At 37.5% G+C, this 26,658-nt stretch overlaps 1 protein-coding gene and 1 long non-coding RNA gene across 3 annotated transcripts in view; one reads left to right on the plus strand and one right to left on the minus strand.

The window, feature by feature from the left end:
• The window catches only part of runx3 (RUNX family transcription factor 3), a 49,712-nt gene extending 27,959 nt beyond the window's left edge, over positions 1–21,753 (minus strand). Inside the window, exons 1-4 of the mRNA XM_083540497.1 lie at positions 21,267–21,753; positions 20,895–21,016; positions 2,745–3,013; positions 1,733–1,889 (exon numbers count right to left, since the gene is read on the minus strand). Of these exons, the coding sequence (XP_083396623.1) occupies positions 1,733–1,889; positions 2,745–3,013; positions 20,895–20,949 (481 nt within the window). The 5' untranslated portion in view covers positions 20,950–21,016; positions 21,267–21,753. The remainder of the gene's footprint in view (positions 1–1,732; positions 1,890–2,744; positions 3,014–20,894; positions 21,017–21,266) is intronic.
• On the plus strand, positions 834–25,348 carry LOC310725547. 2 transcript variants are annotated; one of them, XR_014533409.1, is made up of 3 exons: positions 834–1,155; positions 1,761–1,898; positions 25,214–25,348. It is a non-coding gene; the product is annotated as an uncharacterized lncRNA (long non-coding RNA). The 2 variants fall into 2 exon arrangements; XR_014533410.1 differs by lacking the exon at positions 25,214–25,348 and adding an exon at positions 2,233–2,731.
• The last annotated feature ends 1,310 nt before the right edge of the window (positions 25,349–26,658 follow it).

Here is a 26,658-nt window from a genome sequence, read left to right on the forward strand (position 1 = left end):
TTGAGAGTAACCTTTAATAAGTTGAATTTTTAGTGGGCTATAAAGTGATTTTATATAGTGGACATTATCTAGTGTACATTATATTATAATATATAATAATATATTATATTATAATAAAGGCTAATTAATTTCATGTAATTTTGGAGTATTTGCACTGATTTTTTTAGTTGACTATAGTAAGACATGAGGACTTTATCTGTTGTATATTTTAAAGGCTTATAAAGCTTATAAAGGCTAATAAATATAGTCATCAGCAAATATATAGAACCACAATATTAAAATTTATAAAATAAAAAATACAATTTAAAATAAACTCCTATAGTTAGCTTAGCATAGAGCAAGTATTTCACTTGTACATGGATCGCGTAATTTAGGGACATTTTTGAACAAGTTGAATTGTTAGTTGACTACACTAAGATTATATTGACTTTATCTAGTGTATATATATTTTAATAACGTCTAATAAAAATTTAGTTATTAGCAAGTATATATATAAATATATTACCACATAATTCTAAAGTAAACTCCTGTACTGTAATTAGCTTAGCATTAAGCAGGTATTACGTAATCACGGTTTATTAGGGGTTAGCCTGTAATTTTTATTTTGTATCTTAGCAGGCTGGATGTTGTTTATGTCCTGTATAAAATTTATATTTTTATTATTTTATTTTCTATGTTGGTCATTTGAGATTCAGTCACAGAATGTTCTGGATTGTTGTGCACGCGCCCGGTGGTTGGGTGTCGTTCCGTTCGTTATAGGAGCGCGAGGCGCTTCAGAAAAGCCCAGGCGGCAGGATCTCGCGCGCGCTGAGTAACGGTCGTTTTTTTGTGTGTGTTTGTGTGTGTGTGTGTGTGTGTGTGTGTGTGTGGTCTCATTGTTTAAAAAAAAAGGGGGGGGGGGGGGGGAAGCGGCGTTTTGGGGTTTTATTTGGTGAAGAAACAGCGGTCACATCCTTATAAACCGCACAGCCTCCTGGTTAAATAGCCGGGTGTCGAAACACTCAGGTAATGCGGTGGAGGTGGAGGCGGTGGTCGACTTGTTTCTGACAGACGAACTGTCTTTCAGGTGGAGACAGGACGAGTAGCGAGCTTCGGGGTGTGACAGAAAGGAGGCTGGAGGAACAGGGTGCAGTGAACTGACTGCAGAAATGAAAGGTATTTTTTTTCCTCCTTTTTTATTTTTTTTTTAATTTTCCTCATCCGTCTGTAACTGTTTAAAAGTCTGGCGTTTACCGGAAAAAAAGTCAGCCAGGAGCGGAGAGAAAGAGGAAACGACGGGGAAAGGGGCTGTGAAGGAATCTCAGCTATGTGGGATGAAGCCATTTTTTTTTAAAGGTGTGTAAACAGGCGAACCTGAAGGAGAAAATCCTCCGCAAGTCCACCACTACATTAAGGTTTAAGAAAAAAAAAAAAAAAAAACAAGTTCAGGGTGTAGTTCTATTTCTGATTCATTGCATAAAATATTTACTATCCCCCCAAAAAATTTTAATAAATTCTTAATCAGACATCTTTATGTAAAATAACAAACAATCTGAGGTAAACCCCTAATGTTGCTTAGAGCTCCACCGGTTTCTAATGAGGAAATAATCAGCTTTTAGGCACCCTATTTAGGGCACTTAACATCCAAACAGGTGGACGGTTTGGTTTCTGCTTGTCTTTGACATTCTTTCTATTTATATCTAGTTTATTTATTTTATATATATAATTTTTAAATACTATTTTTTTGAAGCACCTCTGCCGCTTCTTCCGACAAATCTCAGGTCGTTGAAACGGGCCACTTGGTTCTTCATGACGGCGGACGCGTTCCTCAGCTCGGCGGAGTAATTCTCGTCGTTTCCAGCCATGACGGTGACCAGGGTGCCGTCGGGAACATCACCGAGAGCCACCACCTGCCCCAGGTATGACACACACACACACACACACACACACACACACACACACACACACACACACAGAAACCCTTGGTGAAAACCACAAAGCACTCGTTGTCTATATAACGCACTTGCAGCAGTGCACTAATACCATACACTACGTCGATTACATACCTTTAATATATACAAATATATCAAATGTTTACATCAGCAATAAATATGCTTATTTATTCTACATTATCCTCATCATGCATTATTGTAAACAAATGTGTATATATATATATATATATATATATATATATATATATATATATATATATATATATATATATATATTATTATTATTTTTTTTTTTATTAAGGTTGTCCAGAAAAATGCTTAGCAAAACCAAACAACAGCCGTTTTAAGCTTTTTACAAGACTGAAAATTGTAATTAAAAGCTTCAGTTCTGTTGGGTGTGACTGGCTTGGCATGCCCTGGTAAGATGTGCACTGCCAAATCGGCGTGTAAAGCCCCAAACTGCAATTATTTCCTCTGAGTTGTGAAAGCAGTTTTATCAGATCAGTTGAAGAGACATTCCAAGTCTCAGTCATGTCTAATGTGATGTTTATTTGGATGCCTATTAAATCGAACTGTAAACTGTAAAGGGTTGAGCAAAACAGAGATAAACAAATCCTAAAAATACTACTGAGCTGCACATAGGTGAGTGAATGGATATAAACAAAACTCAACAAATCGTTCACGTTACCTCCCGACTTGTGGTGTTCTTATTTAAAGTCAAGTCAATTAAAGTAGGTATTATTGTCATTTCAACGATATACAGTGCAGTACACAGTGAAACGAAGTTGAGACGTTAAGAAAGAGAGAGTTTACCTTGAAGGCCACTGGAAGAGTTTTGTTGCAGCGCCAGTGTGAAGGCAGAACGGAGCACAGAAAGTTGGGGCTGTCGGTGCGCACGAGCTCTCCTGCGTGGTCCGCGAGTACGTCCACCACCGAGCGCGGGTCCGTTGCGTGCCGCGACCTCATATTACCCGTCGCACTCATGGCGCTCGAGACGCCGGTGCTGCCGTCACCGCCGCCGCCGAGCTTCCCGCAAGAGAACGACGTGGAGGGCGGCGTAAATCTTCTGGTCGTGGTCGGGTCTACAGGTATATGCATCACGAAACCGTGGAGTTTAAGTGGTCAGGGTCAAGCAAAAAAATAAATAAATAAATAACAATAAAGGGTAAAAAAAAATCAAATAAAAATACAGCAATAATAAACCCTAACGCTTGTTTATTTGTGCGCGCGGCCGATGGAAAAAAGTCAAGTCCAGACGCAAATCTGATGCAAGAAAATAAGTTGTGGTTAAAATGTTTTTTTTTCTTCGTCGTTGTTGTTGTTCGAGAAGCTTGGCAGCGTTAGATGCAGCATGCGAATCGCATTTCCCACTGACTGAGCAAAAAAAAAAAACGTATATAAAAAAGCAAGAAACCGCAAATAAAACTCTGCTCTTCTGCGCAGCGGTTTAGTGCCAGATGCAAATCACTCAGAAGTCAGCCGTCACGGACTAACTCCTTGTTGTTGTTTTTTTTTTTCATTTAACAGAAACCAATAAAAAAAAGATTTTGATTCTACGGAGTCTATAACTTGTCTAAATTCATGCACTTTCTATTTTATTTATTCACTGCCCCAGTGCGATCAAAACACTACTTGCTCTATCGTAGAGTTCGCGTCTCCGTCCATCAGAAACGCACGGGCTGTATTTCATCTATTAACGGTGGACTGCAGATCCCCAATTTTCAAATAAAATAAAAAGGCCTGTGTGTATTCCAGAAAAGAAAATCAAGAAAGCAGAAAGTCCCTCGATTTTTTTTTTTTTTAATGCTGATCAGATCCTCTCTGTGTCTGTGTGATCCTTGTCGCCATCAAGTATTTGTTGGTTGGAGTCTTCGATGTGCGCTCACCGATCTCCAGGCTGAATCTGCTCTACACACGCCAGTGTTTACTCAACTCATTTTAGAAGTTTCCGAGCTCCGAGTGATCCACCAACGAGATTTTTGGGCGTGGTTTACTCTCAACCAATGAAAATCACGCGGCGCAAAAGCGAAAGCACTGTCTGGGTTGAAGGCTCCAGTCAGGACGCAGGTCCTTCCGAACGCACTGGAGCTGAGAACTTAGGCTCATCTCTCACGTTCATTAAATAGTTTTATTAGCAGTACATTTCTGAGCTCTGTTACTCAGGAGATACATTTTACCTGTTAAAAAAAATCACGTGCGCTGGCGTCACAGTGTAAATCCGTGTCCCGAGATCGAAGTAATTTCAGTTAGATTCTTGGAATACTAAAACTAATATCAAGCAAACTAAAGTAAACATGTTTATTATTAAAACACAGTTTGCGTTTACTAATTGGAAGAAGATAAACACTCTGGCAATAGTGACGGGCATCATCAAAGCTCTCTAAATGCCAGTGGGTATTATTCTTGCAAATTGGCTTATAAAATTTTATTTTAAAATAAGAATTGAAAAAAACCCTACTATATTTGATTTAAATAATTATGACAATGCGCAGATAATAAACTGGCTTAGTACTGTTACTACTATAGTTTTAAAATGAATAGTTTAATATTAATAATACAAATATCCAGATAATATGAGAAATTCCATCAACAAGACCGCTATAATAACAATAATAACAATTATGATAATGATAATGCATTGCACATGTAACATTTTATAAATTCCTTATAAGTCATGAGTATTGTATATACATTGCAAGACTTTTATTATTTCAGTATTTAAAACAAAGAAAAATATAATGATATTAATAAAAATTTATATGTTTCATAATCTATGGTTGACAGCTTGGAGTACATCAATTTTAGAGTTCTTACAGGACAATAATTACAAGTGATTATGCGTGTTACAGTCTACATGCGTTATTGAACGCTGTTATAGGGAATGGTGAAGGACGCACCACACCCTTTCCTCCCATCAGAATGTCACCGCTAGTAGGCGCGTTTGCTGTTTAAAATGAGCCTGAGGTTTAGAGACAGAGAAATTGATTCAGACTGCGTACAAAACCGCATACTAGCGAACTAAACAGTAGTCAGAATGTCAAAATCATGCTCTGAACTCACTAATCTTTTTTTATTCTATTATACTTGCTAGTAGGACAGTACAGTTAGGGCACTTCTTTTAATCTCATACACTTTACATTTCTAATAAATATCGAAACAGTCTGTTAATACGAACTAGTGCACAGTAAAGGACCTTCGTAGGTCACAATAAAAATTCTGAAAGCAAGCAATATAAATGCAATAATTATAAAAATAATAATAATAATAATAGTATACATATGTCAGAATTCTACTTTCTAATTTACTGTCTTATATATATTTTTGGTTATTATTATTATTATTATTATTATTATTATTATTATTATTATTATGATCCTATTATTGTCATCTATGATATCTTATACAACCAACCAAATTATCACTACTAGACAAACGTTATTATTACAAAAAAAAAACTAACCACATGCATCACATCCGATTTAATGCAATATTTTTCATAATAACTATGTAATTTGTTAATGTCCTTTTTTTATTTGTAATACTTCTTTGCAATATCCAAACGATTTCTTTTTTCTTTTTTTTGTGTATACCGTCATTAATATAATTTCATGAAACGAAAGTAATTTTGTTTACATTTCTAGCTGATATGTGCAATGAATGTGTGTGCAAATATATATTCTATTTTTTTTTTTCGATTTCTGTGAGTAAAAACTTAAAGATTAAAAAGTCGAACGCCAGTTTTTCACAGGCTGTTTATCAGCAGAAAATTATTAAATAATAATCCATCGGTTCATAAAATCGTTCTGAAATAAAAACACAAATTAACGTATTATGCGGATAATTATGAAGTAGTGTTTCTGAGCCCTGCACTGTTTTAGTTTGGCTCACCTGATATACCTGACCTTGGGATTGGGATTGGGATTGGAAATATACCTTAAAACATTTATAATTTTTGTCCATTTTATCCATTCCATTCTGTCCATGAAATTAATACGTGTTTTTGAAGAAAAAACCTAGCTGCCCTTCGCCAACAAATTCACTTACATTGAATAAACTGTGGATAAAATGTTCACTGTTACAGTTAAAACCTAAACCATTTTATAAAATATGATGTTTTTGTTGATCGGATAATTTTTTTAGTTATTATTATTTTATTATAATTTTTTTTATTTAATTATTACTATTTTTAATTATGTTAATTTCCTCTTTTGTCGGGTCGGATTTAATGCAAATTGCACAATACTGGGTCAAAAGACAAGTGTCCTGTAAGAGACAATTTAACGCAGGTTCAATATTAATTGGTCAGCTGTTAAAATACAACTTCAGACCAAATTGTACACTGAAAGAGAAGATTGACCACACAAGCTTTTGAAGCATACAGGTCAATATCTCAGGTTTATTTGTAAACAATAAATACAAATTAGGGTGTGTTAGATGGCCCAAATGATCCACTGGCAGTACAGCAGCAGCGGCGCGTCCCCCTCGCGTGGCATCTGTTCATTATTAACACGTTTAACCGCGCTGCTGTCACCCGAACCTCTGCAGCCTCTTCACCGCGCACTTTCTACAGTTTCTAAAGCTCCCGTGTAGCGGACATCTAATACCGCGTGTACTTTTCCAAATCCTCCTCCTTAAAGCAGGCGTGTCTTAAAGTCGGGCAGTGCGCGGCGGCGGAGTAATAACGTGATGAAAAACGACGTGACTCGTTACAAATGGACCACCGGCATTCACGAGTTCAAAGAGAAGCGCTTGTTCCGCGGTAAGATCAAAGAAGCCCGCTATCAGACTGCAGCTCATTCGGCTTTAATCAGCGACGATGGCAAGACAGATGCAGCCTCATCATGATCTGATTATTGAGGGCTTTCGGTCCATGCGATATGTCACAGGGCTGTATATGAGGATTTTAAAAATGCATTTGTTCATCAGGATGTTCGGTTCATGCATTTTCAATAAAGCGGGTGTCAATGAGATGATGCATGTGTTGCAGTCAGAGTGCAAGTAAAACCTTAAAACACACAAAAAAAAAAACGTGCGCAGGGAGCAGTTTGTCTTTCATTTGGAAACGTGAATCACTGAGGCACTACATTTAACATGCACTAAATTGTTTATCAGTGACATTGACTACAGTAAAATGTGTGATCTATCTATCTATCTATCTATCTATCTATCTATCTATCTATCTATCTATCTATCTCTCTCTCTCTCTCTCTCTCTCTCTCTCTCTCTCTCTCTCTCTCTCTCTCTCTCTCTCTATATATATATATATATATATATATATATATATATATATATATATATATATATATATATATGTGTGTGTGTGTGTGTGTGTGTATATATATATATATATATATATATATATATATATATATATATATATATATATATATATATATATATATATATAAAATCACACCTTTCAGATTTCTGTGTGTGTGTGTGTGTGTGTGTGTGTGTGTGTGTGTGTGTGTGTGTGTGTGTGTGTGTGTGTGTGTGTGTGTGTGCGGTCATGTAGGTGGGTGTATTGTGTGCCTTTTCTACCACTGCCACCAAGTGACTTTGCTCCTGCTTCTTTGGTAAATTACCTGACAGGAATGTTGTTTTTAACACAACAGTAACTTTGGTTATACCTGTTACTAACATTATGCCATCAGGCTGCTTATTTTATGCATTTTCAATGAAGGAGTACTCCGCATGAGTGCTGTTCCTTAGCATTTTATATCAAACCGTGCCTTTATGTAAAGCTCTTCTGCAAACACTAAAGGAATGACTAAAAGAACACAATTAGAAAACACTGACCCAAGCAGAACACAGGGGCAATAACCACCACAAGTTGGTTGATTTTTCATCTTTGCCAGCCGTGGGCGGCTGCACGGTTCTTTGCATTTGCAAATTACAGAGAGAGAGGGAGCCTCGAAACCACAGAGTGCATTCCTTCCGTAAAAAGTGTCTAGTCGAGTTTTAGGCCAGTGGGCTTCTGCCCCGAGCCAGCATGCAAACAAACAGGCAGCAAGACAGACAGAAAGAGTGAGAGAGAAATAAAGAGATCGAGAGTTAGCCAGTTGCAGCCAACCCACATTATCATCAGATGCATTTAAATCACATTTGGGCCCTTAAGTAAGTTAAATGGAATGATTAATTTAGGCATTTGCCTATAGCATATGTTTAATACACTTATTTAATTTCTACTCTGCAATCTGCTTAGCTTTGATATGCTGTTATCATCATTATCACACACATTAGTGTTAAACTAGGTTTCTGCCTTTATTAAAGAGTTGGCAAAAGCTTTAGGCTGTGTTTTCCTAGAAGACATATTACAGCATAATGGGATTGTGGTGAAAGATGTAGAATAAACACTGATAAAATACATATTTAATGTATACAAAATCTGACTGATGCTGATTGTGTTGCTGGATTTTCCATGCATGCACTCTTTATGTTTAGTCAATACAGCATGCATTTGCTAATGCAGAGTAAAGAATTATAGCATGCTTTGTACTGGGACTCTCATGCATCTTGTGTTTTACTTGTGACCAGTAAATGTTCTTAAAAACTCGATTTGACTTGAAGTCAAAGGATTAAAAAGCCACTCTGTGTATTACATTCCTGAAAACTTTTTTACTTTTGGAATATATTGTGTTTCACAGTCATTTGATAGCAGTTAAAACCTGAAAATGTTTAGCATACGTAGCTAAACCTAGATTGCTGTATTATATGTCATAGTCAAATGTTGTATCAGTACCTAAATGCCCTTTTGCTCTTTCACCAAAGGGTATAATAAGGTAAACATCACCTGGCCTCTAGAGGGGGCTGCTCATGAGCTGAGACAACGGGCAGTTTCTATTTTTGTTGCCTATTACTTAATTTTTACCACCGATCATGTATCACAGATCTTCTAACCCTTATATAATGTGAATAACATTATATAATAATAATGAAGAAATTATAATTTTGCACATGTTAACGTTGCAGATCGTATTTTACGATTCATGTGAGCAAACAATATAGTACACATTTTTGTTTCATTCTTCTGAGCGCCTCTTATGCTACGAGGCCGTTCTGCAATCTGTAGTAATTGCAAGTTGCAAAAAACATTTTTTCCACTGTGGTAATGGCTGCAATATGTGTGTCGGTGTTGCCAAAATGACAGTAACATCCCCTCCTCCCACTCTCCCGGCCACAACATACAGGCCGTGTCTCTTTGTTTTTCTCTCCCTTTCTTGTTTGTTTCTCTTTCCCACTCTCCTGACTCTCTCAATTCTTCCTTTTAGAAAAGTCCCAAGTTGTGTGTATTTTGACTAATATATGTATCTCATTACATGGGTTGATACCATTTTGGCTCTGAAGCTAGCAATAACATAAATAATAACGATGACTCAACGTAGCACAATCTCACAATTGCAGTTTCCCAGGCCAAGTCATATAAAAAGTTACAAGTTGTCCCTACTTTCCCCCTAGGCAACTAGTTAGTATTAAACTGCAGAAAATATGTCTTTCTTGTCCTTTAGCTTCTGTGGTGTGGAGAAACCTAAAAATCAGCGAGGCTGTCTCTCGAGTTATCTCTCTATCCGTGTAAGTGGTTCGCCCTGTTTTATGAGGTCAGAACCCCTAACTGTGGCGCATGTTTATGATGTCAGCACACGACCACACTATCCTACGACGCTTCTGTGTTTTCTCTGCTCATACATGTTGATGATATCAATGCCAATTCTCCCACTCATACCATCTTCTATTTCACTCATTCATATGTGGTGTTTGGGTTCCACAATTGGGTTAATGTTGGTCTTGTGGTCGCAATCAGTACCACGATGAATAATTGTTGATGTTCCAACATCTTCCTGCACTACAACAAAGTTTCTTTCTTTGTAAAGTGGGTGGGGTTAATCATGGGCACGGCTTGAGAAAGTTGTTCATCTTTCCCACAAAGCTTTTATGCTTGAATTATCTGAGAAACCTACTTAAGCAAGCCAAGTTATCTTTTTTTGATGTCTAGAATATAAACATTTCTTTTTAGGTGGTATCATAGAAGGCTTGAATTATTGTCAATTAGTGTGCTTGTGCTTAAAATATTAGGCCACACAGACTCATACAAATTTATATGTCCTCTAAAAGGAAATATGTTTCCATTTCTTTTTATTATTTAGACACTTCCGGCTAATTTAATGCTTATTTTTTCGTCATACTATTATCTTAAATATGCATTATGTTCCATGGGATATTAAATACATATGTGCAACCATTCCGATTGAGTGAAGGCGAAATAAACATCCTCATAAACAAGCTTAAACACATACATGCGCACAGTAGATTCCACTTTATCCTTCTTGCCATAGAAGCTGCTTAAACAGATTTCAAATGCTGAGAAGTAAAGCCCCTTTCCAGCGGAGAGAAAAAGAGAGGGATGCACACCCACTCCACCCCAACCAGGCAGCTCCCAAAATAGTCCACGTAAAAGCATGCCACCACAGCTGCCATATCTCAGGGCTTTCCCAAAATGAGTGTTCATGCGGAGTCAACACTAGGAAGTGCGCTTGCCTGCCAGCAACCGCTGGGGCCGTCTAGCGCCGTCTGCTAACCACATTTTCCCCCCAGAATACAATGCCCCTTTGTGCTCGTGTGTGGTGGTCTCCCATCATGGCCGGAACTCAGAGAGAGAGGGAGAGACAGGCAGACGGAGAGAAGCTGGCAGACACGCACAGAGTGCAGCTCTGTGTTCATCTCAAAAACAACTTCATCTGCGCTGATTCTCTCTGAGGCTTAACGAACGATTGTATACATTCGCAACATGCTCGCTCATGACAATTCAAACCGCAATGCTTCAGGCCCAGGGGTGTCTTTATCAGAGGCTTTTCACTTTTTCACGTTTTGAACAAGCAAAGTTAAATTTAATTCAGTATCACTTGAATGCAGTCATTAAGAAAGATTTGAGACCTTTTTTCATAGAAAGCGTGAGACTGTTTTGCATGATCTGCATGATGGGTGGATGTCCGATAGCGATGATGGATATTAAAAATCAATTATAATTGCAGAATACAGAGTAATGAATTGTAAAGTTATTATTGTTTATGTGTAGAGTTGACAGGGTAAGTGGTTAATGCAGATTTTTTTTTTTGGTACTAAAAACATAATTGCTTTTCACAGTCCACACAAAATATGTTTCTATGTAGCATACTGAGATTAGAGTACTACAGCATTTGTTTGTGTGTTTAAACAAACTGAAGGTTTGTCTGTTAAAGATCTGCATTAATTTGACCAGTGTATTTTTATCGCATCAACATAACGACTTATCAAAACAACCCAAAAAAACCATGTCTGGAAACTCTGAGCGATCACAACGTGTGGTTAGTTAGAATGGGCTCATTTGCATCTTGCAGGCCTCTGCAGTATCAGCAATGAAATTAAAATGGTTCTTTAAGGGTTCTTTGAAAAGTTAGTGGCTGTTAGGTTCTTGAAAGGTAATGCTTGTGTGTTGTACATGCAATGGGTTGAAAGACATGAAAGAGTGTTGGGTCAAATAGTATAGACTTACAAATAAATTCATGTGCAGAATCAGTTTTGATTAAAGGAAAGTTTTGTTAATGGATAATTTAATCATGTAGTTCATTTGTTAATAAGTTCATTAATAATATTGGCATGCCAGATCACTGAGTCTGACATTCATTTTATTATTAAAATATACTTATTAATATATTTCTTATGTTTTCCAACTTTGCTTTCAATTGCCTACTTTTCTCTAATCTTCAGCTTAAGAATCAGCTCTCTCGCTCTCTTTCTCTCTCTCTCTCTCTCTCTCTCTCTCTCTCTCTCTCTCTCTCTCTCTCTCTCTCTCTCTCAGTTCTTCTGATTGCACTGTTTGGTCCTTCTTGACGGTAAGTGTAAACTTATTTTACCAGTGCTGCAAAAAGAACTTCATGATTCTAGCCATCAGATTTAATCAGCTAATCAACACAGTCTGTGTCACTGAGCTGATCAAAGCTAAAGACAACGAGAAATCCATGACATCAGCACTAACCATCTGCCATGTTTGACTTCCTATCAAGGTAAGTCATGAATGGCACTTATGATACAAATTTCTTGTTCCAAAAATTATGCCCCAATGTTGAAGTAAAATCTTTTTAGCACTATCTTATAGAATACTCTAACTCTTACACGGTTTCCATTTTATCTCTCTCCAGTTTCTCCTCCAGTCATGAGGAAGTTTTATTTTTTTTATTGTTTTATTCAGTAAAACTATAAGGAAATATTTTTTAGCAGAAAGAGACTTTAGCAGCAAAAAAATCTTTGCAGAATCATTTTTGACAGTCAAGTAGTTGGAGGTAATATATAGAGTCTGGCACAGGAAATTGGACTTTTTCACATTTGCATGTGATTTTTAAAGCTGATTTCAGTCCACGACTTAGGCCGACTAGTCAAATTTAGTTTTGTCATCATTTGTGATGAGTTTGTGATTTGTAAGAGTTTTTTTCTTCATTGGGGAGAAAAACTTGACAAAAAAGAAAATAAAAACTCAGCAGGACAGAAAAGGAACTCAGAGCCTGCTGTTACAGGAGCAATATACATTTAAGATTTTGATGCTGTTATTTGTATGCTAAATATGTTCTGAACTGTGAGTGTTTTGCCCGTCTGGAAAGCATACCGCATGACAAGATTTCCATGTTGGCGATAGATCATTTTGGATGCCTTTCCACAAACCGAGCACACACACACACACACACACACACACACACACACACACACACACACACACACACACACAAACACACACACACACACACACACACACACACACACACTAGCCTGAAATCATGGTAACATCTGTTTTGTTTTTAATTTAAAAAAAAATCACACTTTCTGTGTGAACAATGTCGCTCATGTAGTATTACAGTTGATTAGGTCGTATGAGATTTAAATGAATATTTTTAGATCTATTTTTCTAGATCTTTAAGTAACCTTGAGGTCATTACAATTCACCGTAATGATATTGAAGCAGTGATAATTCAGTGAGAGATGATTTAGTAGCAATCATAAGGTTTAAGTTGAAATCCCCAGATATCCAGGGACCCATTGCTAACCCATCACATAAACCTTGCCTTCTGTATCTCATTTATTTTCATTCATTATTTTTTTTTTTTAAATCACTACTTAGCATATAAAATATTACAGATTTTGGCATAGTTTCATTTTTGGTTGTTTATTGTAAATTGTGAAGTGGAATATGCAGGAGGATGTGATGCTGTGGTCAGCTGCTGGTGCTCATGAATATCCATAGAGATTGAAAGTGCTGAATCAAGAGACTCGAGTAATCAGCAGTAAATGGTCATTGTTTGTGACTCCTCACGCGCTTTGTGTGTGTGTGTATCTGTGTCTGTGTCTGTGTCTTAAGAGTGGCGTGAGAACTGGCACAGACAGGCCGACCTCAGTCAAGACTGCGGAAGTCTGAGAAGAAAGAAGACAACCAATTTAAGTGTGTGTATGTGTGAGTGTGTGACCGTGTAAGGGGGAATCCTTCAAATAAAGAGAACTGGTCAGCTCTTACCATAGTTTCATAACCCAGGCTGACACAAAGGGTTACATAATGTCAACTGAACTACCAAATACACTGAATAAGGTGGTGCTGTGGTTTTGGTGATTAACGTCAAGTTTTGCCAACTGGAATATCAGGGGGAAAAACAATGTCATTGGAACTGAATATCTGTATTACTTACTCATGTTAATGAGCCATTTCTAATTGCTCAGGCTTACACTTTTGTTTGCTGAGCACAAAATATTCTAGGTAAAGTAGAGCAATCTGGATGTTGATTATGGAGAGGCGTTGAGGCTCGACACTGTAAAATCTTTCAGATTTTTCTGCTCAATCAACATGATGTTGTCAGACACACACTGTCATCCACTTATCGCTTCACATATTGAAATGCTGTAATGATCTGGATGATCTGTAATCATCTGGAAATGTTTCTTTTTTCTCTTTGAGTTATGTGCAGCTAATGAAAAACAAGAAATTTTTTGTGATAAGCATTTATTGTTCTTGCAGGTGCTAAAGGTGTGGTTAGAATAAGGCTAACGGATCTGCTTTTCTCAGTTTCTCATATTCACACCCTGTTTCTGTGAAAACACGTCTACAAAACAGAGCTGTTTGAAAAATAATCTTCATCCAAAATGTATTAATTGATAGCCTGCCATTTAACACGGCTAAATGTCAATGATTGAATGGTGACACTCTCTTAGCATGCAGAGAGTGCATTTTCATAGTTCTTATTAATATGACTTTGCTGTTGTTTCTTCTGATTTGTATGGATCATGAGACATGTGACATAATGTAGTATTGTCCAACAACGGGACAGTCATTGCATAACATCCCTTAAATTAAATTTCTTTACTTAGAAGCAATGTGATGCAACTAAACCTATTGCCAAAGTCCAAAACATTAAGCAAGTAACCTTTACCGACAGTTAAACGTTAAAAGGTTTAGAATGAGTTTAGGATGTTGTTGTATAAAGTTTAGTATGTTGTTTTGTATGAAAAAGCAGTTGTGAATGTAATACAGTATATAGTACTAGCACAGTAGTGCAGTATATATGAGCATAGTACATACAGTATACAGTATATTTTTTCTATAAACCTTTCTATAAACTTAATCTCACACCAAAAGTGTAGGATTTTTTTGTGGCAACATTTCCAGAATAAACTCTTAGAAAAAGTAATGCTTACTGAGTTTGCATCTGAAACATGATAATAATAATCCAATCTATCATTATTGTATTATTGTATAATTACAATCTATAAACCAGGTTTCAGCTGGCAGTGTTCTTTCATCTCTTTCCAAATAACGGTTGAGAGACTCAAATTAAGTCGTTATTTGCGCATCGCTTTTATGTCAATCTGCTCAAAACAAGTTGTTTATTACTAATATTTAGCTGAAGTTGCAGAAAAACACGCATGAATATTGTGTGTGTGTGTGTGTGTGTGTGTGTGTGTGTGTGTGTGTGTGTGTGTGTGTGTGTGTGTGTGCTTTTGCAGTTTTTGTTGTGGCTACTGTGTTGCATTCGTTTGGTGTAATCTGTTTTTTTCGCTTAAAGCCAAAGCAATGGCACACACACTGATCAAAAAAGTGTTTATCTAAATATGAAACATAGCCAGTGAGGCCACTCAGGACTCACTACCAGCAGCGTATGGCTTTAATTAATGCCAGGAACCTCTACGTGATTGTTCACAGAAACTATTTAACTTCCTCTTTCAGCAAATAAAGACTTATCATGGTGTCCAAAACCTGATCCCGGGTTGGATTTATATGTGTTTGATTTTAAATTTGGGACACAGTTGTATAGTTCGAATGTCCTTGCTTTAGTTTTTTTAGCAAACATTCCAGGCCAGAGAATTACTTTTTTTCTGAAACGACTGGTCTAGACACCATAAATCTACAACATTTCCGACATTGTGTCACAACAGATTTAGTCATTTGTGTCTTTCAGCAAAGCAGTAATAACATTTATAATGATTACACACGAGTTGTTTTCTGTGCTTTATGATGAAAGTGTTTGTGTTTAACTAATTTCGGTAAAGTATTTAGCCCTTCGCCTTTAAAGTTCCTTTGTTATTGAAAAAATCAGCAGATGATGTGTCTAACAGGCAGCAAACCTTTAAATGAACTTTCTGGCATTTTTGTTGAACTTATTTTCTCTAATTGTATTGAGCACACCACCCACGAATCACTCTAAGAAAATTATTAAAGCTTTGATATTGGCCATTTTCCAAGTATTGTATTTTCTCCCTGTGTGGTCTCTAGATAGCTAGCTAATCTAGCATGTACAGTATGTTTATCTGTGAATCTGTGTTAAGCTATTAATGTTTAGTAAAGATAATAATAATATAAAGGATATAATACACTTATAAAGGATTTGTGCTCCTAGATCTGTTCTGAATAATTTAGTTACCTCACATCTTAGCTTATGCAGCTAGCTTTATAATAATTAGTTAGATAATATAAAATCTTATAGTCTTGATAATGTCATTCAAAGAAGTAAGAATTTGAACCTTTGGTCATTTTTCAGTAGTATACCTCACAGCAACATCAATGCGAAACAAGTTGTATAAATCATGCTGAGCTACGCAGACATGTGTTTCTAGACACAATGTTTTACGTCTATTTTTCCTGAGTCTCCTTCCAGAGACGCTCAAGACTCGTCTCGCCATCGCCCACCAGCTCCTTTATCTTAATAAGTAGCTCTTAAATGATAAACGTTTCTCTGGTTTGAAACTCGAGCAGAACTTGAAAACGAGCAAACAGCCCAGGCCCAGTAAATACGCCCCCACTCTCCAAACGTTTACAATTGCTAATCATCTCCAGATCGTCCGTCACCATGGGCCAGCGCAGTGCTTTTTAAATCGCAACGCTATTGAACCAAATGAGACGCAGGAGCGGGACCCTCCGCCGTAACTCTCATGCGTTTTTTATTAGTTCCCTTTTGATGCAATATCGAAAAACTCTTAATATACAGTTAAACATCTCGCCTCTTGATGTTTCTGGGGCAAGGAAAGGAGCAAAGGAAAGCCTTTGAATCCAATCCAGCAAACCGATGCATCAATTTAGAGGAGCACGAACCATGTGTTTATGAGATTAATAAACTGAAGCCAGTGTAGATTTACAGTGGGTGAACTGCTTCCAGTACAGGCAAACGGCCATGCCAGCTTTCTGACGTGTTCCCTTTCAGTATGCATTGTGATAATGGTTCTTAGCTTTAAAAACTTGGCAATAACTCTTGAACTATTGAAAAAAAAAATGTATAGGACTGATACAACTTCTAACTTCACCCTAATATTTTATATTCATTATACATTTTACTGCAGAGTCAGCTTGTGTATATTTGTAAATATTGACCGTAGTAAGAACTCAATAGCACCACGGTGTCTTCATAGATTCAAGAATGAATCGTTTGACCGGTTTGACTCATTCGATTTTGTATCGCTTGTTGAACTCATGCTATGGTCATTTTCATTGACAAAAAAAACATCAATTCTTGCACCCAAATAGCCTGAACAGCCTGAGTCATAAAACCTTTCCATCCCCTTTAAAGTCATTCAATCGTGCAGACCCCAATTTGTCAGCTTCATTGAAATACATATAAATTGAGACATCTGTGACTTGAGCTACCAATTCTTGTCACGTTAAATACTAATTAATAGATGATTTAATGAGGGATGCGGCAATATAAAACGACGTGTTCAGCATGTAACCGCTAGAGGCTCTCAAACTGGGTTACACGCCATTACTGTTAGAGACCTGTCAGCCATACTGTAGCTTAGTTTTACAAAGCAGCATCCTGTTTTATCTGTCTATGTCTTTCTCACTCTGTCTCTGTCTCTGTGTGTGTGTGTGTGTGTGTGTGCTTGTGTGTGTAGCATTAATAAACTGCAGTTCCAGAGCAGCAGGTGTGACCTCATTGTGGTTACTGGTGAGCAACAGAAGCAAACAGAGTCTGCATCAGATTAGCACGTTAAAACACACACACATGTGAACATATCAACATGTATTTATATTCCTACCTGCTGCTCTGCAAGTAGCTCACACTCACTCTGTGTTCCCCTTTATAGATTCACATGGATGACAAATAAGCAGATACGTTTATTTCAAGTATTATATAATAGCACACATTATTTATATGCTGTGTTCATTGCAAATCTTAATCTGGAATAGGGCTTTTTTTTTCCTCTGCAAGCATCTAAATATCATCCAGGATGTTTAACTAGCACAGACACACACATCGCATTGTATAAGGTTATTACATTCTCACATGTAACAGCATAAATCAAACCATCTACCATTTGCAACTTTATTTGCAATAGTGATCAACACTAAAGCATCAGCATTGTAGCCTGAGTAGATAATTGTTTAATTCATTATTATTTTTAAACACAACCATGATTTGATCACTCTTTATATGACAAACGTTGTCTGCATTGTGACTCATGTATGCAGCACGTCTCACTGTTTCTGACTAACGCTTGTGTTTACTTGTGGCTCTTTTTGTCCGCCGTCAGACGTTTCTGTTTGTAGTGGTAGAAAGTATTTGCGCTTATTCGTGAAACTATTTGTAGTGGTAGAAACTATTAGGTGATGCTCAGTTTATCATATGGGGTTGTTGACATTAATATCATATGTAAAATTTGCAGAATATCCTCATTTTGTTATGTTAAATGTTGTTTAGAATAAGAATAATCATTTAGAAATCATGTTTTATGTCAAAAATACATTATCAATTCTTTCAAACACCAGAATTTATACACGCACTGGCTGGCATTCGCCTACAATTTTACATTCTATCATTCCCATTTGGTTAAAATAATTCTAGAATAATTTTACATAAAAGTGACTGTATATAAAGATTTTAAATGAAACTATACATATATATATACAGATAGTTTTATTTCATAATTGAATTTAAAACCCACATTTCCAAATAAATAAACCATTACTGAAATCTGATTCATACCGACTTAACGGTTCTCTATTCTCTTCTTCCATTATTGTAAATAAAAACATATACGTGAGAAAATGTGAGTTTTTTTAGATATGTCGATTATAAGATGGAAGACTGGTAGAATTCGAGATAATGGAAAAGATCCCACAAGATTGTTAAGTTTTTTGTTTGTTTTGTTTGTATTGTTTTTTTTTTCTGCTTTGAGAGGAAAATTATTCGTTTCGCTCTGTTCAGTGGCATGCAATTATTTTTTTAAATACTCAAGTGTGAGAACGTAAGTTCACGATGTGTTTAGTGGCATATGAACAGTATGGGTTAGTATAGTAAAATAAAGTAATCACGTATTTACTATTTTGCTGTAACTACTGAATAATTTATAGACGAATGGTTCAGCATTTAAGAAGCTGTTTAAAAGCTGCAATGCTCTTGAATAGTGTATAAAGTTTGCTACAATAAAAATTGTTCTGCATAAAGACATGCCAGTGCAATTTAGTCATGCTTTTGAAATAGTTGTACATTTGCAGATTTATTTATGTGACGCATCATCATGGTTTTTGTGTTACAAAATCTTGTACTCAAATAACAGAATACAGAATATATGTCCGTTTCAAAGACTAGTCTTTTACTTCAGTGAAAGAAACTGTCAAACCCCTGAGGGATTTGTTCCTTCCATGAACTAATTTATATATAAAAAAGAAAAAGTGTTTTATTGGCCTCTTGGCTTCTCCATCAAATGCTTTCCCTGGTTTAATTTTCACGACCGAGCAATTGAAAAAGGATATTGTACTCGCGCTAATGATTTCCAATAGTGATTATGGTGGGCATTTAAGTTCCTCATTCCGCCTGCCAGTTCTACATTCTCCACGCACACATTACACACTGAAATGTCAGCCTTGGAAAAAAAACAAAAGATCTCACAATGACAATTCAGCTGATAATAATAAGGCAGATGGAGAAGAGGACAGGGACAGAGAAAGAATGAGATGAAATATTTTGAACCGGCTCCAGCGAACACATATTACTGTCACTTATCCAATCACATACGTTTTTATTTAAACCACTGTCTGTGTAAGTGTGTATGTGTGTATGTGTGTGTGTTAGAAACAGAGTGTGTGAGTGGGTAAGTACTTGGAAGCTCCGCAAAAAACACTCTGCAAACAATTTTGGGTTGGTCCCGTATCTGTCTCTTATTAACTGGTGCAAGCCAAGTCAAGTGGGGGATTTTTTTTTTTTTTACTTTTCTCCCTCTCTCTTCTCTATTTTTCTTTTTTTGACCTCCCTTAATTTCTATATTTGTTTATTACCAAAAAAAATTTTGTCTTTTCCCCCAGCTCAAAAATTTACCAAGAAGAAACAGGCTCATTCTGAATAAGATTAATGTCAGTTTATCAGCTGGTTACAGATGTAAACATTGTTATCTATTAATTAAATTTTTCAATCAGCTACCACCACATGCGAGAATGACATCAGGCTTCTGTTTAATATCACAATGAAATTTAACTACCTAATAAAACAAAATGAGTTACAAAAATGAGGTATGAATTAAAAAGAAAAAACAACGAAATCTCTAAATTCAAGTAGTAACTCGAAAGGTATTTAGCAAGAGACCACAAACGAAGTTGTGCTCTAAATTATTTTCCCAGTAACTTACTGCTGATAGAATTTCAGTGCTGCCAATTCATGAATTTAATTTGTCTGCCTTCGTTTATTGAATCATCTCGTCAGACTATTCTGTAGTCCAAAAGCGAAAACTGATGGTAGTGCCACAGAACAACTGTATTTTACAATAAAAATAATCGGTCATGTATCGTCAGGTACGCCGGTCACAGTGCAAAAAAAACCTATTAGCTAGTAACATGTCACACGTGACACTGGATCCATTATATTTTGCACTAAAAAGCCATTGCTTCTCAAAGAATGGAGTAGATGGCAATACACACACACACACACACACACACACACACACACACACACAAACACACACACATACACACCCTGAAGGCCCACTGACCACAAAAAGGCAAAGAGTGTATCTTCACTCAAGGGAGTAAATGGATGAGAAGTACACTGGTTTTGTTTTATGGTTTCAGAGTTCCAGTAAAGGTTGGTCTACATGAAAGTGCGCCGATACAGAGTGCACCAGATAATGCACCAGGCGGCAGGAAAGCCATTACACCATGGCAGCACTGAAAAACACACGATTGATAGACAGTGTTTGGCACACGCCATAATTATTTGTCCTTTAATATAAAAATAATAATATATATGTATATATTTATTTATTTATTCATTCATTTACTTATTTTAATTCAATTAAAGGGCTCTAGTTCTGACATAATGACTGAACGAAGGTTGCACCTGCAAGGTCTAGACCAACATGTAAAAAGTTCTTTCAGTTTGAACGATGCTTGCTTGTGATCCGTGACACTGGTTTGATGTAAATGTCTCACCTAATACTGAAATAAACATTTACATTACAGAGACCTACCTCTGAGTAAAGTCGAGTAGTTACTAAAAGAGTCAAAGATGCTGTTCGAAGCCATGTGTGATGTCCACAAGGGCCAGACTTTGCACCAGCAGTGCCCTCTGGACCACTCCAGCAGATACAGCCTATTGAAAGTAACAAGAGATGCAAGAAAAAGGGTGGTTGAAAGAGTTTCTTGGACCACATAGGCTGCTCACAACCAAGAATTTAGGGTTGGTGAGCACCACAGGAATCTGTAGCCACAAGCTTGCTAACAGAACAACATATGCACGAGTGTGGAGAGACAGAGTGGTGGCCTAAATGGAACGAAGTACCATTGGAAAAAAAAAAACAGGACAAGAATGAGGCGAACGTAAAATTTTGAGGCCAACATACCTGTGACAGGACGGCAGATGCTGTCGGTTTCTGGTTTTGGAGTTTCAGGTGTGAGTCACTCTTGTCGTGGTAATTGCCGGCGTGATGGACTGACAGTCTCACATCTGGTCACAGCTCCCGCGGCGATTCTGCTCCTCGCCCAACCCACCATTCCATTGGTGGAGCCTAGGTCACATGTCACATGAGGTCACAGGCCTATTCCCTCCTTCTTTTACAATCATACTGGTGCTCTGTAGTTTCCTTCTGTCTGATTGGTCATCAGATGCTTTTAAATGATTTCCCCTTCCTCACCAGAGGCCGTTCGATCCTGGCCTACAGTGTTTGATGACTGGAATTGAAAAAAAAAAAAAAAACAGACCAAAGTGCAAAAGGTAGAAATCTACCGTGCCTATGATGGAAAACGAAGCACTCTGAGAGCAAGCAAACAGCAGAATAAGCACTGAGAGCGGAGGCAGAGCGTGTGTGAGCCGTGTGTATGTGCACTGGTGGTTTGGGGCCTGCTAAACCAACCCTCCACCCTCACTTACCACTTGATAGTATCATAATCCTAGCTTCATTAGAAGCTCTCACATTCTCACTCTCTCTCTGCTTGACCTGATTGTGATGACTCAGTTTTTCCAGAATATTTACAAAGAAGTGTTTTTTTTTTTTTTTAAGAAAAAATGATAGCTGTTTTCAGTGTTTGATGAAACAGTGTTGCCGAAGTTTTCCCAACTTCTTCTTTCTTTTTGGTATATATTTTTTTTTTGTATGTCTGTCTGGGATTCTATTTCTTTTCATGCTAAGTCCTTTTCGGTCTAACCACTGGTCAGCAAGCCTTACAACATGTCTGGACAGTCATTTGACATAATTTGTGGTCATGTATGAATATGCATTTTTCTAGTGTATTTTTTCTTGTATTGATGTGTGTGGGTGTGTGTATTGCTCAGCATTTAGTCTACTGGTTCTAGGAGTCGAGGACAGGGGCTCTGGTGCCACATCAACCCACTTCCATCGTACCACTTTCAATCTAAACATCTTTCCTGCATTGTGTGGTTGACTTGAAAGTATACATATTCTTTTAAAAGACAAAATGCAACACCAGCAAGCTCTTTCAAAATCCCGGGTTGCATTCTAGTGGGTTGCATGAGCACATAGGACATATATATATACCCTCAACACACATTGAACGCTCTTGTACAATGTGAAAAAAAAAAAAATGAAATAGACTACAGCCGTGTGAGTGTGTGTATGTTTGTATAATGTTGGACATACCACTTCGCACCTTCACTGCCCTGCTAATGAGCACTTGTGTGTCAGTTGGGTGGCAGCACAGGCCAAATGACATGGTCCTAAAAATGTGTGTGTGTGTTGGTATGGAAATGACAAGCTCCCAGCCAATGTGGACTATGGACGAGGCCACAGAGTGACTTGAATGCTTATCAGCAGTGCCCTGGCTTAACCTCATGCACATACACACATTCAGACACACACACACACACACACACACACACGCCTCACTCACACACCTCAAATCTCCTAATTTTCTATGAGGTGCTGCCGACTGAGTCAACCATGACACCACATAATGCCGGTATTCTGATTACAGTCAGTCTGAAACACCATGTAAACATACCTAACTCGTTTGGAATCTTACCAATGTTTTTTTTTACCGTTTGGATCATTTTGACAGATCAGATGATGCACAGATGCATGTCCTCGTCCAAATAACATGACTCAGGAAGTTACTGTGGGAACGCTTTTAAACATCCAGCACCAAAGTTGTGGGGGAAAATACAAAAATAAATAAAAAAATAGATTAGACATCAACAAGACCTTATGATTGAATTGTGGGCAATTATGTTGTCATATGAATTGTTACCTCAGATTAAGTTGACCTGGTATATGAAAACTCGAGATTTTTTTCCAGTTTTTCTTTTTTTGTGTGTCTGTTCATTCTGACACTTGATGAGACCAGGTCGGGGGTTTGCTTTAGCCGTTTTGTGAGCGTATAAATCTCGTGTGGCGATTGAGACTGGGACAAACACCATCTGCTCTATATTTTGCAAGTTTGTTTCTTAGCAGCGTCATTCGCTAACCGCCATCGAGAATGGTCAAAAGCAACACTGGGGTTAGGGAAACAATTTTTTTCGTGCCCTTGTTTATCAAGCCCCTGTATTTAAGCTTAATATAACTCCGGTGACCCTCCGCCCCACGGGTGGAGCTGAGCCGGGCGGTGGCTAGCACATGCGGTTGCTAGCACAGCTGCACAGGGGCTTATTTTGTGGCATAAAAATTGCAGGCTTCCCCATGTGCTACTCATAAAGAAGGGAATGCAGCAAAGGGGTGGACGAGGGACGCTGAGGTTCAGTGGCCGTCCTCGCTTGACACGTTTTAGCCTGGGTAAAAAACATTTGGTTAAAAGGTGATGATGCTAACGGCTAAATCAGCACATTGTCAGAGTGTATGAAAAAGAACAGAAGAGTGGACTGTGCAGTTTTATAGCCTTGAGTACTTTAATTTTGTGTCCTTATTTTCCTTATTGCACAGTTCTAAATGTACCATATGCTAATGGTTTGGCATGGGGTTATTTTTGTTTGTTTTTTTGTTTTTTGTTGAAACATTGCATTTTGAATGCAAATTCTTAACAACATCTTTAAATATATTTTATGTGTCAGAAGGTCTCGTTTTAGACTTTTGTGTGAAGTATTTTATTTTCCTTGATTTTAGACTGCTTTTATATAGTAATGAGTGCGCTTATTCTGTTTCAAAATGGATGCACACTTATGCGCCATCAGCAGAATTAGGCCACGAGCAGGACGGTCCCTGTGCTATTTAAGCCTCAGCGGTTACACTCTCAAACTATTGGCTTGTCAGTCATCTGAAAAGTAGCGCATCCGCTTGCTTTTACAGGTATAATAAATGGTATCACTGACCTAGTAAAATTTAAATAGATTTTTAAAAAAATATTTAAAGCGATTCTTTTTTATTCTTTTCATCTGCAGCTTTTTGCATCTTGTCATTATTGAACGTCTCACAGACAGAGTGAGATAAAAAGAAAAAGATCAAAAGAGTGAGAGAGAGAGAGAGAGAGAGAGAGAGAGAGAACTAGACATGTTTACCACCATTCCCCCTCCTCTTTCCACAGAGTTGCACCCAAACCATCGTCCTTCCTCTTTCTCACACTCGATATGTGTCCTTCGCACGACATGTGCGAGTCCCACTTTATAATTCTGCTCGAAGCACTTAACCTGCTGGGTTTTTTTTTTTGTTTGTTTTTTTATTAAATCATAAAGGAAGTTAGGTGACATACTTACTTCACAGATTCTAAATTACAGATGCAAGCAACTCAAATGATTTATAAATATATATGTACACATTATATTTATAAATATATATGTACATACATACTTATATACAGTATAGTAGATCTGCAGATGGAGATTTTAGGCACTGGGTAGAAGAAAGATGTTAGTAAAACATTCTTATATGAATCTGTGCAGTACTGCAGAAACTCCATTCTTGTGGCCTTGTGCATGAAATAAGAATCAAAAGCTCTTTTGCAAATGAAGTATTTTTAGTCCTCGATGGTTAATTTTCAAACCTCCCTGATGAGTCAGTGGGTCTAGATCGGTATGAGAACTTCACCACTGCTACTGAATGAATATCAGAACTTGGCATGGTGTACAATTCTGACATCATCCATTCTTTTCTACATATGTAGCATATACATATACAGGAGTTTCAACCCATTCATCACACTCAAGTCCACAGCAGAAAGACAAAAAGAAACTGCGAGCAGTTGAACACCAAATTCCATCAAATTCTAATAAGCCCAAATGATTTTGTGTGATTTTTACACATAGAAAAAAAGATACCACATTAACCACACCTCTCGCTTTAACCTTAACCATTTCTAACTTTTCATTCAAGTTGGCTCATGCAAATTCCACCCGTGTTGGTTTCAGCTCTCTGCAGGGCCGACCTCAGCCCTCACCAGTGCACGTTTCCCCAAAACCAGACCAGATCAGACCAGATCTGAGCCAGAAACCCAAAAAGCCATCCGCCACCGCCAACCTCCAACCTCCAAGCTGCCAGCAAACACACTTCAAACGTACAACGGAGCACGCAGTGGGAACCTTTTTTTTTCTTTTCCCTTTCTGTATTCACGTTGTTGTTTTTTTGCTGTTGTTATTATTCCAACAAGCCACCGTACCTGAGGTGCATTTGATAGTCTGCTCATTTAGCTTTCTTTTCCCCTTTTCTCATTTTTGTACAGCTATGTGTGCATGTGATTGGGATTTCTCAGTTTCGCATTTGTGTGTGAAATGAACAAAAGCAGGCTAGCACTTCTCTGAGAGAATCTGGAGGAGGTTTACTCTGTCACAAATGTTGTTTTTAACTGAAAGATGTGTGCAATTGAGCTGTCTAGCAAGGTTTTTTTTTTCATGCATGCAAATGCAATTATTCATTATATATATATATATATATATATATATATATATATATATATATATATATATATATATATATATATATATATATATATATATATATATATAAAAGCATGATAATTTGTGTGTGTGGTGCGTGCGTGTGTGCGCACATAAGTGCGTGTGTGTGATTGCCCTGTTCCCTGTTGATTTCCTGTGGTTCAGACAGAGGTTTTGTATGTGCCAGACATATGGGTAAATGCTTGCATAGGACAGGATGTTGAAGTGTGCTCTTTCTCTCGTGCACTGTATCAGCTTAAATGCAGCATGACTGCACACACATTTCTACGCACCTGCATGTTTTCGTTGTGTGCGCATGCTGTGTGTTTATAAAGGACTGGGCTGTGGGCGGGGTGTGTGTGTGTTTGTGGGTGGGTGGGGGGGGGGGTTTAGTACGTTATGGAGCGGGAGCATCAGGAGCATCATTTTCTTTTTCATAATATCAACATATTGTTTCTTTTTTTCTTTTTTCTCCCTGCAGAATGCAGAAAGATATTCAACAAATGTGCATGCATGCAAATTACCACGCAGAGCTCTGGTTTATCTGATGCCATTGTTTCCAGAAGTGAAGGTGCAGTGTGTTCTGATCAGTTCCGATCACTGATAGCAGAGAACACTATGGGAAAGTGTAACACAGGACAGAACTCTGAGCAGCAGCAGCATGTTGAGGGTAACCATTTGGATAAAGGTAGACAGATAGATGAAAGCGGGAGTAGAAGAGAGGTATATTAAGGATTAATGTGTGCTTTACTCACTTTCTATTGTTTTATTGATTGTTTTTGTGTGTGTGTGTGTGTGTGTGTGTGTGTGTGTGTGTGTGTGTGTGTGTGTGTGTGTGTGTGTAGGTGGGTGGGTGGGTGGGTGTGCACGTCAACGTTCTGATAAAAACCTTAACATCTTTATCAGATCGTTTCTGATTA

The sequence above is a fragment of the Silurus aristotelis genome, assembly GCF_946808225.1.
Source record: "Silurus aristotelis genome assembly, chromosome: 4".
Classification (NCBI taxonomy): domain Eukaryota; kingdom Metazoa; phylum Chordata; class Actinopteri; order Siluriformes; family Siluridae; genus Silurus; species Silurus aristotelis.